The 13,160-nt window shown below is 39.5% G+C and overlaps 1 protein-coding gene across 1 annotated transcript in view; it reads right to left on the bottom strand.

The window, feature by feature from the left end:
• Positions 1 to 13,160, bottom strand: part of TDRD1 (tudor domain containing 1) — a 54,979-nt gene that overhangs the window by 19,509 nt on the left and 22,310 nt on the right. The window contains exons 7-18 of the mRNA XM_061402645.1: positions 12,335 to 12,439; positions 11,642 to 11,824; positions 10,914 to 11,057; positions 10,200 to 10,374; positions 8,847 to 8,933; positions 6,909 to 7,076; positions 6,675 to 6,782; positions 5,466 to 5,636; positions 3,086 to 3,328; positions 2,600 to 2,740; positions 1,193 to 1,303; positions 313 to 483 (exon numbers count right to left, since the gene is read on the bottom strand). Coding sequence (XP_061258629.1) covers positions 313 to 483; positions 1,193 to 1,303; positions 2,600 to 2,740; positions 3,086 to 3,328; positions 5,466 to 5,636; positions 6,675 to 6,782; positions 6,909 to 7,076; positions 8,847 to 8,933; positions 10,200 to 10,374; positions 10,914 to 11,057; positions 11,642 to 11,824; positions 12,335 to 12,439 — 1,807 coding nt within the window. The remainder of the gene's footprint in view (positions 1 to 312; positions 484 to 1,192; positions 1,304 to 2,599; positions 2,741 to 3,085; positions 3,329 to 5,465; positions 5,637 to 6,674; positions 6,783 to 6,908; positions 7,077 to 8,846; positions 8,934 to 10,199; positions 10,375 to 10,913; positions 11,058 to 11,641; positions 11,825 to 12,334; positions 12,440 to 13,160) is intronic.

Here is a 13,160-nt window from a genome sequence, read left to right as displayed (position 1 = left end):
CATTTTCACTACCCACTATATGGATCCTCATTTAACCGAGGCTCTATTTCTGGCTATTTAGGTTGTTCAGCCACTATGAACAGTAGTGTAACGAATTTCCATGTAGGTGAACTTGGTGAACTCATAAGACTGTTTTGGGGGGATGAATTATTAGAAGCAAAACTGCTAATACAAAAGGCTAAAATACTTGAGGCTATTTGAAACAAAATAGCTTACACAAAATATTAAAATTAGAGATATATTAACACTGAGAAGTTTGTGTAATCTAAGTATTAGAAGACAATTGAGAAAATTTCTCATTTTGCATCATACCTACTAACCAGCACTGTATCCCTTGAAATGGAAGTTTTAGAAACTTGGATGGGATCATTTGAAGTTCATCTGCAGTAACTTCTTCAATGTTTCCATAATCCACAAAATGTACTTTAAAGTTTCCGTTTGGTAAGATTTCCTTGACCAAAGCCCGATACCAATTATTGTCACCTAGATTTAACACAAAATTTATAACATGGAGTATTGCCCTTCTATTGAGATTTGAAATTTTTATTTTGAAAAAGACCATCCTTTGTCTAAAGTAGCTAATAAATTTGTTCTTTTTCCAGATGTTACCTTTAGCTCATAATTCAGAAATTTCAAAATTCATTCTTAAAATTATCTCCAAAGTTTTTATAGCATCACACTTTTACATCTACTATAAAGATTTCATTCATAACCTAACCAGTAAGCAGAATATTAAGAAAAGATTTAATAAACTTGAACATATTTGTCAAACTGGAGGACATAATTCTCTTATTGCTAATTGAGACTGTTTTACCTGTTACTTGGTAAATTATATAAACAGAAAAAAATGCAATAAAATTAAGGGATTTCATCGAATATATTTTCAAGATAAACATGCAAAGGGTAACCAGAAGAAACAATGACTCTGCAGTGAACAGGTCTCCCTTTCATTACTATCAGAAATTCTGCAAAGAAAAGCATTTGACAAAGTTAAGTAGGAAAAGTATCATTTGGAGTCTCTTATTGCAAAGAGAGAAGGGAGAAAACATAAGATCTTAAGCATTCATTTAATTTTGATTATGAAAAATATCTGCCTAAACAACAGGAAGAGAATACACACTAAAAATGAGGTTTGAATGTCAAGAAAAAAAAAGATTCTAATATAGTCAAGATTGTGCCAACTGCAACTTACCTACAAAGAAAGCACAACAAGGTTGCCCTATTTCTGCCTTAAAATCATTAGGCAACTTCTGCTGGCAATATTCTGCTAGTAAGTTGTTCAAATCACTGAGTTCCTTTAGGGCTGAAAGCACAACACACATACGGCATTTAACATTTTTAAAACATGCGGAGTAGCAGACTTTCCTTTAAAGCTGGAAAGTGTTTTGATCATAAAAATCCAGGTACATCTCCAGACAGTTATAAAGCACACCAAATGCCTTTCCCTTTTCCTTATTAAGAACTTGGGCAAGTCAGTCATTATTTAGTTAACAGTTAATATTCTCGGTAAACCCCATACCAACAATTCAGTGGGCACGGAGCCGCGATGACGGCATCATTGTCAATATGCTAGAGCGTGGGCTTCTGCGTGTATACCAGGAAACGGCGGACAAGCCTGCACAGAAAGGAAGTTACACACAAGCTGTCCTGAAGGGGCATATATGAACCGCCACTAAATGGGGGGTGCAGACAGTGTCTGCTAAGGACATTCAGAGAGGTGGGCTCTGCGCACCAAAGGTCTCACAGAGAAATCTCAAAGGAGAGGGCTAGGAGAGGGCATTCCAAAAAAAGCAATGGCTCTGAGGCAAAGCAGCCAAAAACACTTGGTGGGAGCAGTCTGGCAGAGAAGGGTGGAAAGGTGAGCCACTGAAGAAAAGTACCAGAGATGTGCTTAGAAAGACACAGGCCGTGGAGAACTTTAAAAGCCATGTTAACGCTATACAAAGTAAATGGAAAATATCTTTTAAACATGTGGCAAAGGCCCATTCACAGAAATGGAAATTAAACTGCATCAAGTTAGAACTGTCACCTCTCAGATTAGTTGAAATAAGAAAATTTAAGGACACAGTGTTGGAAATGGTGTGGGAGAGGGCACTTTCATACACTGCGGAGGAAAGTGGCCCGTCTGACCTCAAGGGCACTCTCCTCAGAGCCCAAGCACACACATCACTCTTATTTGTGCACTTCTCTATGTGTATGTTATACATAAATGAAGTCAACAATTCAGTTTTTTCAAAAATAAATTTAGGAGACACTCTGTGAAACCTAAATTGGTTTAAAAAGAGACACTATTGAAAACAGAAATCATGGCTTACAACAGAATACAAGGCAACCAGGTATAACCAGGGGGCTTCCCTGGTAGTTCAGATGGTAAAGAATCTGCCTGCAATGCAGGAGATCCAGGTTCAATCCCTGGGTCAGAAAGATACCCTGGAGAAGGGAATGGCAACTCACTCCAGGATTCTTGTAAATCTTTCTTGGAAATACAAATACTCACTTGGCCCTTACTGAAGAGGGAACAGTATCATCACCCAATCACAAACTTTTCTTTATTTATTATCCATGACAATGTAACATAAATAGGCAAGAGTCAACTTACCATCATCCCCTTTAAGCACATGGCAGTAAAATTCTCCAGGACTATCAATCACACAGACCACAACATCCACTGTTTGATCAACAGCAAGTTCAACCCATGTCCACTCCAGTGGATTGACTTTTGTTTCCATACCCAAGGGAACTGTGAAAATAAATGGACATTTTGCTAAACAAATGTCCAGGGTGCTGGGTCGAAGGCAGGAAGAACCTGCTCTCGAAGAACAGAACTTCCAATGACTTTCTTAGTGACTTTACAGGAAAGTCAGTTAATCTCAGAATTAACCATTACTATCTCACTGAATTTCAAATGTATATTTCTGATCAATCTTCAGCTGCCAGTGACCCAAACACACACTCTGGATGAATGGTTGATTTAAAAAGACAAACGGTACTCAACGTCCATTCTTTTAAAAAATATGAGAACCCATACATTCACAGAGCCATCTGAACTCCAACATGGACATTACCTGGTGGACAATTTACTTACCACTGGCTTCTTTCACGTCACTGGGCTTATCTGTCACAAGCCCCTTGTCCTCCACGGCAAAGCCTGCACTGAGGAGCGCTTTGGTGACACTGATGTGGGGTGTCACAGATCGATCTGTAAGTTCCACCAGGGAACTGTTTTCCAACTTGTCCACCACGTTCACTGTGATCATTTTGTTCTGTACAATTTTCTTCATCAGACAAACAGCTTCTGGAGTCCAAATTCCTAATGATGGCTTTACTCCTAACAAAGAATTTTTGAAAGAATGTTCAAATACTTCTTATCGCAACCATCTAGAAATTTAGCTCCTAATTTCCACAAAGTTAATCTATCTTTGTCAAAGGAATCTATGACAAACACTGGAACCAGAAAGTCCATTGGAGAAGGATTTTCTAGACATGAAAATGAAAGCAAAATTACAAAGTCTGTAAAAAGCTTCTATATTTCTATGTAAACAAACCATCATAAATCCATTGATATGAAATGTCCAAAGAAGCAAACCTAGAAGACAGAAAGTAGATTAGGGGTTGCCTGGGAAGCTAGGATTAACTACAAATGGGCACAAGAGATCTCAGTGGGGTGACGGAAATGTTACAAAACTGGGTTATGGAGATGATGGTGCAACTCGATAAATTTACTAAAAATCACTGAATTACACACCTAAAACAGTGACTTTTATGGTATATAAATCATAGCTCAATAAGGTTAAGAAAATCATAAACAAAAGTATAAGACAATCCAGGAAGAAACCCGGTCACTAACACTGATGTAGGAAACATCTGTAGTATTTACTGAAAGGGCACTAACAGAATCAACAACCCTAGCGTTATGCACAGTCATTTCATAAAACTAAGAGCCAAGTAACTTACGAGCAAACCTCCCATCTCACTTGTCATCAAACAGACTAAAATGTTTTCGTTTATCAAAATTGGCCAAGATGAAATAACAGAGAAGTATCTATTTGGCACTCTGATGAGTGAAGGAACTGACTCCCTCCTACGTTTCTGGCGGGTGTGTAAAACAGGTCCGCCTTTTCCAGAGAACTATCAAAGCAGGTACACAGACACGCAAAGCAGCAGACCTCCCACACCTCCATTCCCCCCAAGGAGGCATTTTGCAATATAACTATATTTTATAACCTATCCCAAGGAAATGATCTTTCTAAAAAATTAATTTTTAAATTGAGGTATATTTGATTCACAGTACTGTATTAGTTTCAGGTGTACAACACAGTAATTCAGTATTTTTATTCTCCAAAGTTATTATAAAATATTGGCTATATTCTCTGTCCTGTACTATATATCCAGACAGCTTCTTTAATTTATACATAGCAGCCTATATCTCTTCCTAACAAAATGATCTTGGATAGGTTGTGAAATGTAGTTAAGAGAACACTGCTAGTAGCAAAAACTTGGAAATATCCTTCCGATAAGCGGATACTAAGTTAAATTACGGTACTTTGAATCAAAGTTGTAGAAGCCAATCTTTTAAGTTGGAAAGAAGCTCCTGCTCCTAGAGGGACACATTACATGTACAGCAATTTCTAAGCACACGATCATTCATGTTCTTATTGTTTTTACAAGCAGTGAAAATAAAAGTCGCTCAGTCGTGTCCAACTCTTTACCACCCTACAGACTGTAGCCCACCAGGCTCCTCTGTCTGTGGAATTCTTCAGGCAAGCATAGTGGAGTGGGTTGCCATTTCCTTCCCAAAGAAATCTTCATGACCCAGGGATCAAACCCAAGTTTCCCACATTACAGGCATATTCTTTACCGCCTGAGATCCCTGGGTCAAGAAGATCCCCAGAGAAGGAAATAGCAACCTACTCCAGTATTCTTACCCGAAAACTTTCATGAACAGTAGAATTTAAAAGCAGGTTTCCCCCTAATACACGCAACTGACAGACTGCTGTGCTTATATTAAAAGGCAAGATCTATAAATAAGGAAAGAATAATCAATTTCATAAACACAGGTATATTCAATTTTATTTTATTATAGATAGCAAGGGCTTCCCTGGTGGCTCAGATGGTGAAGAATCCACCTGCAATGTGGGAGACCTGGGTTCAGTCCCTGGGTTGGGAAGATCCCCTGGAGGAGGGCATGGCAACCCACTGCAATATTCTTGCCTGGAGAATCCCATGGACAGGAGCCTGGTAGCCTACAGTCTATCAGGCCCCAAAGAGTCAGACACAACTGAGTGACTCAGCACAGCACAGAGAGCAAAAGAGTCACTTGTATTTCCCAAACGTTTTATTAAGGATTATTTCTGCATTAAGGTAAGTTGTATCTAAACATATTCCTTGATCACTAATTTCAATTCCAATGCTCTTACTTTAGGTTTCAGTATTTTAAGAATATGAGAACCATAAAAATTACATACCTGCCAGCACACACTTTATAGCTTGCATTGGCAATTCCAGCAACTTGGGAGTTATGGGGCAAAGTCTTGTCAAGCTAAGGATCTCAAAGTTTCCATAGTCTACATATCCGACCAGTACAGACTCCTCAGAAGCGTAAGCCAGAACAGAGGCACGGTACCACTGGTCATCCTCTGAAAAGAGAAGAGACTCACTGGAAATGTTTTTCTAATGTAGATACAAACACAAACCTTCCCTCCTCAATGTAGATGGTCATGTAGACTCTCTTTTCATGTAACATCAAGCTTTACTGAACAACGTATGCTTATTCAACACTGCTACTTTTGCCTATCAGAAGCTTTCAACTCCTAAAATGTCACTTTCAACTCCTAAAATGTCACTTTTATTCAGCCCTTACTAGGCCACTCAAGTTGCACGCTGCTGTCATTATTTACTTCCATGCTTTGTCTCCCTAGGAGACAGTGAACTCCATTAGGACTGGGAAGATGTCCTGGTCATGTGAGTGAGTCCATGAAGTCTTGATCAACTGCAGAACACCTGACCGCATGAGTCAACCAGACTCATCGCCCAAGCCACAGATTTACTGCAGGCCTACTTGGATCTGCCCTTTCGGGAGGGCCACTGGACTGCTCTTCAGCAGATGACTGAACCCGGTCATCACAGGGTCATCATCTGAGGAGCTACAGAGGCTGGGCCTCCAGACCCTCTTCCTGGTCCAAAGAAAGCTGGCCAAGACATGACCCTGGGCGGTTCCGCATTCCCAAATGACATAAACAAGTACCTGTATCAGTCTCCTGAACTAAAGAGATAAGATAAAAAGCTCCTGCACCACCACACCCTCAAAGCCTGTTCACAGGCTTCCTCCCTCATACACTTTAATTGTGCTTAATTGGATATATTTTAAAATATAATTGGTGCAGGACGATCTTCAAATGCAGCCATCTAATGCAAACCCAAGATTCTGTCTCATTTGTTGGTTCAGTTCAGTTTCGTCGCTCCAGTCATGTCCGACTCTTTGCAACCCCATGGACTGAAGCATGCCAGGCTTCCCTGTCCATCACCAATTCGCGGAGCTTGCTCAAACTCATTGAGTCGGTGATGCCATCCAACCATCTCATCCTCCGTCATCCCTTTGTCCTCCTGCCCTCAATCTTTCATTTGTTGGCACCTAACTCTAAGTAGAAAATTTACCACCACTCCCTTCTCCTTACCGGAGAACTGAGCACAGCAGATGTCACCAATGGTGGGATAGAAATCCGAGCGTGGAGGTACCTGGCTGCAGTACTCGCCCAGCGACCTCTGAAGCTCAGCAAGCTTACCTGGAGACAAAGACCACATCTCAAACCACAAAAATGCAAGTCTACATGTTGCCTGCACGTCTGCAGGTGGAGTCTCTTGACAGATGGGGTATGTTATATTGACAGCACCGATCAAGATTTACTTACGCCCACTTTGTAGCTGTTGACAAAAGAAGTCTTCTGGAGTCTGAACATGGGCAACCACACCACAAAACTCATCACCGACATTCAGAGTCAACACTTTGGGGATGAGGTCACTTCTGTCCACGACAATTTTATTTTCAGCCATCATTTTTCTGACATCTTTAAGATCACCTTATCAGAAAACAGAGACGTAAGCCATTCTGGTTTCCTTAATCCCATTCGCTGGTTTTTCAGACCTTCCTGTGCTCTTTCACACTTCTAGGCCTCACTACATGCTGGTCCTTTTTCCAGAATATACTTCCAGATCTCCCAACAACTTGAGTCTTTCCTGCTCAGTATGACGTCACTGCAAAAGGCTTTCCTCCAAATCTGGGTCAGGTGCCCTTCCCAGGGCCCCCAGTACACACCTGTGCTTCTGCTACCAGTCACTTGACAACCTCTTCCCTCTGGGCCTTCCCTGGTGGCTCAGACGGTAAAGCGTCTTGCTTACAATGCGGGAGACCTGGGTTCGATCCCTGGGTCGGGAAGATACTCTGGAGAAGGGAATGGCCACCCACTCTAGTACTCTTGCCTGGAAAATCCCATGGACGGAGGAGCCTGGTAGGCTACAGTCCTTGGGGTCGCAGAGAGTGGGACACGACTGAGCGACTTCACTTCCACTTCCTTCCTCTGGGCCTGCACTGCCCACAGGTATTCTGCTGGGCGGCTCTTGTTCCCTCCCCTGGACCCCTTGGTAGCATCTGCTGCTGCTGCTGACTCCTGCTCAGAAGACTGACTCTTCTGTTATTCTGGCAACATTCTCCACGTTCTCTTTCCACCTCTCCCATCACAGTTCTCCCTTGGTATTGTAAGCCCAGATTCATCTCCCTCACTTTACCCTCTCCCTAAGACACCACCATCATTTATGGTTCCAACCATGACTACTTTTAGACCATGAAGTATTGGGTTTTCGCCTCCAGATGGCAAAAAACTACTGACAGCTTTTTAGCAAGCCTGTCACACCAAGATTTCTGTTTCAGGGATTTCATATAGGCAGTACTATAAGAATACAGACAGGAGACAGGAGATAAATTAGAAGGCTGTTGAAATGATCCATGAATGATAAAGACTCCTGAACCAGAAAAATGGTAGGGGAAAAAAAAAAAAGATTTTTAAAAAAGAAAGGAAAAATAAAGAAATATACAAATGCTATTTAGGAAGAAGAACTAATAAAGATCTAGCAACCAATTATACAGCATAAGAGATGGGAGCTGAGAGATAAAGTAGATTTAAGAAGGACTAGTCTCTGACAGGATGTGCCCCATCACAGCATCGTCGATCTGGCAATCATCTCTGAAAGAATGAGAAATAGAAAATAAAGTGCATCTACATCTAAAGTAATTGGAAAAAGAGCAAAAAAAAAAAAAAAAAAGAAAAGGAGAAAGCAGACCACAAAAAGCAATACATAAGGCTAGGCAAAGAGAAAATACAATGTTAACAGCAAAACTTCTTGGTTTTCTTGTTAAATGAAAACTACACAATTAAATAAGTGGAAAATTTAAGAAGAAATACCACCCTACCAGAAGAGAATGTTATAGCCCTATTTATTACTGCCAGAATGCAAAGGAAGGAGGAAAACAAATCAAACTATGGAAATGTTAGCTAAAAATCCCTCAACTCAAAGTGTTGTGATGTTTAGTACTTCGTAATCTCTGGCAATTATAAAATAGAGAATCAGCTGATTGGAGAGGGAAGGAAAACACGCAGGGAAAACTGATCAGAAATAAGGAAATAAGATACTACTAAATTCAAAAGTATCATTTTTCTTCTATCAAGTTTACAGAATGGTTATCATTTCCATTAAATCTGACAGTGTGATAGTTGTGCCTTTTTCATTTAGTAAGAATATATTCTTCAGTAACTAAAATCACTATACCGCTCAGTATTAATCTGTATACTCACTTGAATCTGTACTTTGCTTCTTAGAATTCTGTCCCTTAGGTTTCAAACCATATCCCATTTCTATGAGCACATGGTCTAAGAATTTTCCTAAAAGTGATTCAGAAAACATATTTCCATTGAGATGTACCAAGTATTAGAGGAAGAGAACAAACACAAAACAAATGCATCATAATCACATGATTTAGAGATTATAAGTATTCGCACACTGGCCTACTTTTTTTTTTTTTTTTTTTACTAGTTCAGCTTCTATGTGAAAAACATAAGTTTATTAATGCTCAGCTTTAAAAACTGGGGCAAAAACCCCATCATTACTTGACGAAAAACTTAATAGAAATATTTCACTTAAAAATTATGACTAACATGAAAGATTTAGCTATCACCTCACTGGCATGCTTAGAATAATCATCATTTACAAGAAAAAATAAATTTAAGACGTAAGACTACTTCATCTCAGATTTAAAGTATGGTTGAGAAATATCAACAGTATCCAAAAGCTCAAGTCGTAACATGAAACATACACAGCAAAGAAACAAAACATGCAGATTTTATGCTTAATTTCACACAAGGGTGAACTGAATTTTCTACCAAGTAATCAACCAACGATGGGTCTCAAACAGTAGAAGAGTAATAATACCTTGGAAATCAAGAGGCAATTAAAAGCTCATAAAGGGAATATAAGAAGTTGCTTTTAAAATATGTACAGAGCCATAAAGGAAGAACAGGATCTCAAACTGCTTCCATTTCTACAACTCTAATTCTTGTTGTTATTTAGTTGCTAAGTCATGGTGGACTCTTTGTGACCCTATGGACTATAGCCCGCCAGGCTCCTCTGTCCATGGGATTTTCTGGGCAAGAATACTGGAGTGGGTTGCCATTTCCTTCTCTAGGAGATCTTCCCTGACCCGGCAGAGGAGTCTGGTGGGCTACAGTCCATGGGGTCGCAGAAGAGTCAGGTGTGACTTAGCGATTAAACGACAACAATGCTAACCAAATCCAGTTCTGTGCAGTTCTGTGAAAAAGCACTAATGGTGAGGATGGACAAATTCAGAGAGAAATTCCTGAATTTTCCCAGTGAATGAGTAGAATTTAGGAATAAATATTACAGTAGCTGTATAAAAAAGATAATACAGTTTTCCAACACTAAGTCTAGATCTAGCTCTTAATATACTCAATTCTACAAACTCATGCTTTGTCTCTGACAAACTGCCAACCGCAACAGCAGAGCCAAGGCCGTGTCGTCCATCACAATCTAAATGACTCCAGACTAGGGCTTACTTGGTCTCACTTCATGTTTCTATTTCTTTTCTGTGTAACATTAAGTGCTCCACTTAAAAAGAAAGAGTCAGATCTTACCTGAACTTGTCATCATAACATCCACAGCAAAAGTAACGCCTTCTTCCTCTTTTACGATGTCCACTATTTTTAAAGAGCAGTACTGCTCCATTAACAGCGATTTAATAGTTTTGATACAATCACTGCTCCAATTCCCCTCTGCCGGGATAACACTGGCCACAAAGCATCTTATGGCCTGAAAAATGTTATCCTAGAGATTAGTATTTGAAAACGACTTTTTTCTAACTATGTAAAGATTTTTTTAAGAACGATGTATTTCATGCTGAAGATTTATCAAAAATCTTCAAGGACAAACCTGATAATTTTATAAATAACTATTTGTCCCTCTTGATACTCTGTCCACAACATTTTACCTTTTGGGACTTGAAGCTTGAGAAATCCATGAAAAGATAGTAATTATCCCTCAATCACACATAAATTCAAGTCGCTTTCAAATAATGTAATAAATATAAAAATTATTGCTTCTAAAAAGCAGACTGATAAAATGTCCCTAAAAATGCCAAGTTTCTCACCTGTGGCAGTACCTTAAGTAAGGCCTAATAAAGTGGAGCCAAGAAAGTCCATTAGTATTTCTCTACATAGTAAAAGAGATACCGATTGATACTTTTTCATAATAACTATGACAAAACAACATGCAAATACTGTGTCCATCAAAACATTAAAAACAACTTCTTTGGGACACTAGTAGGAATTTAGAAAGTAAAAGAAACTCACACAAGGAGGAAACAAGTCAATTTTCCTGTTTAGTTGGTGAATTCTGTTTATTGGGATTACTTCTTCATTTCCATAATCAATATATAAGACTTGTGCCACCTTCTGCAGCAGATCAACATCCTGAATTATTACTCTGTTCCAGGTCTGAAAGTGAAATATGACAGCATTCTGCTTCAAAACAGCATTTCACAACCTTAGGTTTAAAAACTCTCAATCTACAGAACTTGCTAAGGAAAGGTTACTGTTCTATTCTGAGATGCTCCATTAACAAGTTAACTTCCTAAGAATCTGGCTCAGAATTCCCCAAATGTGTCCATTTTCGATGCTTTAGTATGCACGATCCCCAGGCTATTCTAGCCCAGCAGACTTGGCTATACAAAACAAACACAAGCTCTAGGACTCTTACCCACCCAGCAATTGAGGAGCCTACGAGTAAAGTTGGAGAGGCCTGGGGCATGAAGGAAGTAAGCGAACAGACCTGGACTCCCGGCTGAGGAAGAAAAACAGCATCGTGACCAGAATCTCACCCCAAGCCATCTAACGCATCATTAAGAGCTCTGGTGAGGAGCTGACAGAACCACGACAAAACATTAAAAACAGCTTCTTTGGGACACTAGTAGGAATTTAGAAAGTAAAAGAAACTCACACAAGGAGGAAACAAGTCAATTTTCCTGTTTAGTTGGTGAATTAAAAGATCTTATTTAATAATTCATTTCAATAGGGGTTACCTGATCAACAGTGTACTTGGCAACACAAATCTCCCCCTTCACAGGAACATGATCTTCTTCATGTGCCTTATTTGCATAAGTTTCCTTTAAGCTCGCGGACAGTTGGTTCATGCATTCTAAAACTTCTGAAGAATATAACTGCACATAGAAGTCACCTGGGTGTTTGAATTCAGTAACTGTACCCTTTCAAAGACAAAAAAGTTGTAGTAATTTGCTGAGAAATACAGCAAATGTTAATTCTATAAAGCTTTGTGCTAACTGCTAAGTCACTTCAGTCGTGTCTGACTCTGTGAGACCCCACAGACGGCAGCCCACCAGGCTTCCCCGTTCATGGGATTCTCCAGGCAAGAACACTGGAGTGGGGTGCCATTTCCTTCTCCAATGCAGGAAAGTGAAAAGTGAAAGTGAAGTCACTCAGTCGTGTCCAACCCTCAGCAACCCCATGGACTACAGCCTACCAGGCTCCTCTGTCCATGGATTTTTCAGGCAAGAGTACTGGAGTGGGGTGCCATGGCCTTCTCTGTATAAAGCTTGGTAACAAGATACAAAAAGTGTTATAAGTAGTTTCTGCAATTTGTATCAACTTCAGTACTATTTTGGAGCTATCTTATAAATTCAAATTAAACACAGGAAACAAGGAAAAAAATCTGTAGTGATTTGGAGCTCTGTCTGTGGAAATTAAACAACAAATACCTTTATTTCCATGGTCTTCCTGAGTTGCAGGCTTCTCAAATCAGAAAACATTATTTTATCAGCACAAATAGCTCTTTCTTTAATAACTCTGAGAGGACAGTCACTCTGGTTTGGGGAAAAAAAACAAAAACACACACAACACATAAGTGAGTTACTTTACAAGCACCCTTTTAAATACCATGGCCGGTGTTTGCTAGAATCAAGGTCAAAACAGCTCAGGTTTGAATAAAAGCATAGAGAAATAACACATCTTCAAGAGTCATTAAAACAAAGTGTCCACAGGCAAAGTACACAGCATGGGGACCACCCAAAAATCAGGCCATGATGGTGATAAGGATGTTGAACTTATTTTAAAAAGGGGAGGGAGGGGAAAGCGGAGGAGGCAGTGTTTTAAGTCTTCCCTTGTTAACGTTTTATAGGGATGTGTTTTATTTTTGAAAGTAGAAGTGAGGACCAGCTAGAGAAGACTACAATTTATCTATAAAATATGAGCTGGATTCAGCGATTCTTTCCAGATTACAGATGATTTACTTCACATAGTTACCTAAATGGAAGAAAGGTATTAACAGGAAAAAAATGTTCCTTTAGATAACAGGGTCCTATCAGAATCCAGTACACAAAGCTAGAGAGCCCTGCACACAGGGACTAAAAAAAGAAAGGACTCTCAGTCCACCGCCTACAGCCAGACACAGCATCTCAAGTCCTTTTTAGGAAAAAAAAAAAAAACAGCTGGGCATAAACAATTCTTGTAGACCCCCAAAGATCACTAGGGTATACAGATTTATTTAACAGGAAAAACAAAAACAAAAACAGAACACTGGTGAAA

The sequence above is a fragment of the Bos javanicus genome, chromosome 26 (assembly GCF_032452875.1).
Source record: "Bos javanicus breed banteng chromosome 26, ARS-OSU_banteng_1.0, whole genome shotgun sequence".
Lineage (NCBI taxonomy): Eukaryota > Metazoa > Chordata > Mammalia > Artiodactyla > Bovidae > Bos > Bos javanicus.
This window is presented reverse-complemented; position numbering and strand designations above follow the sequence as displayed.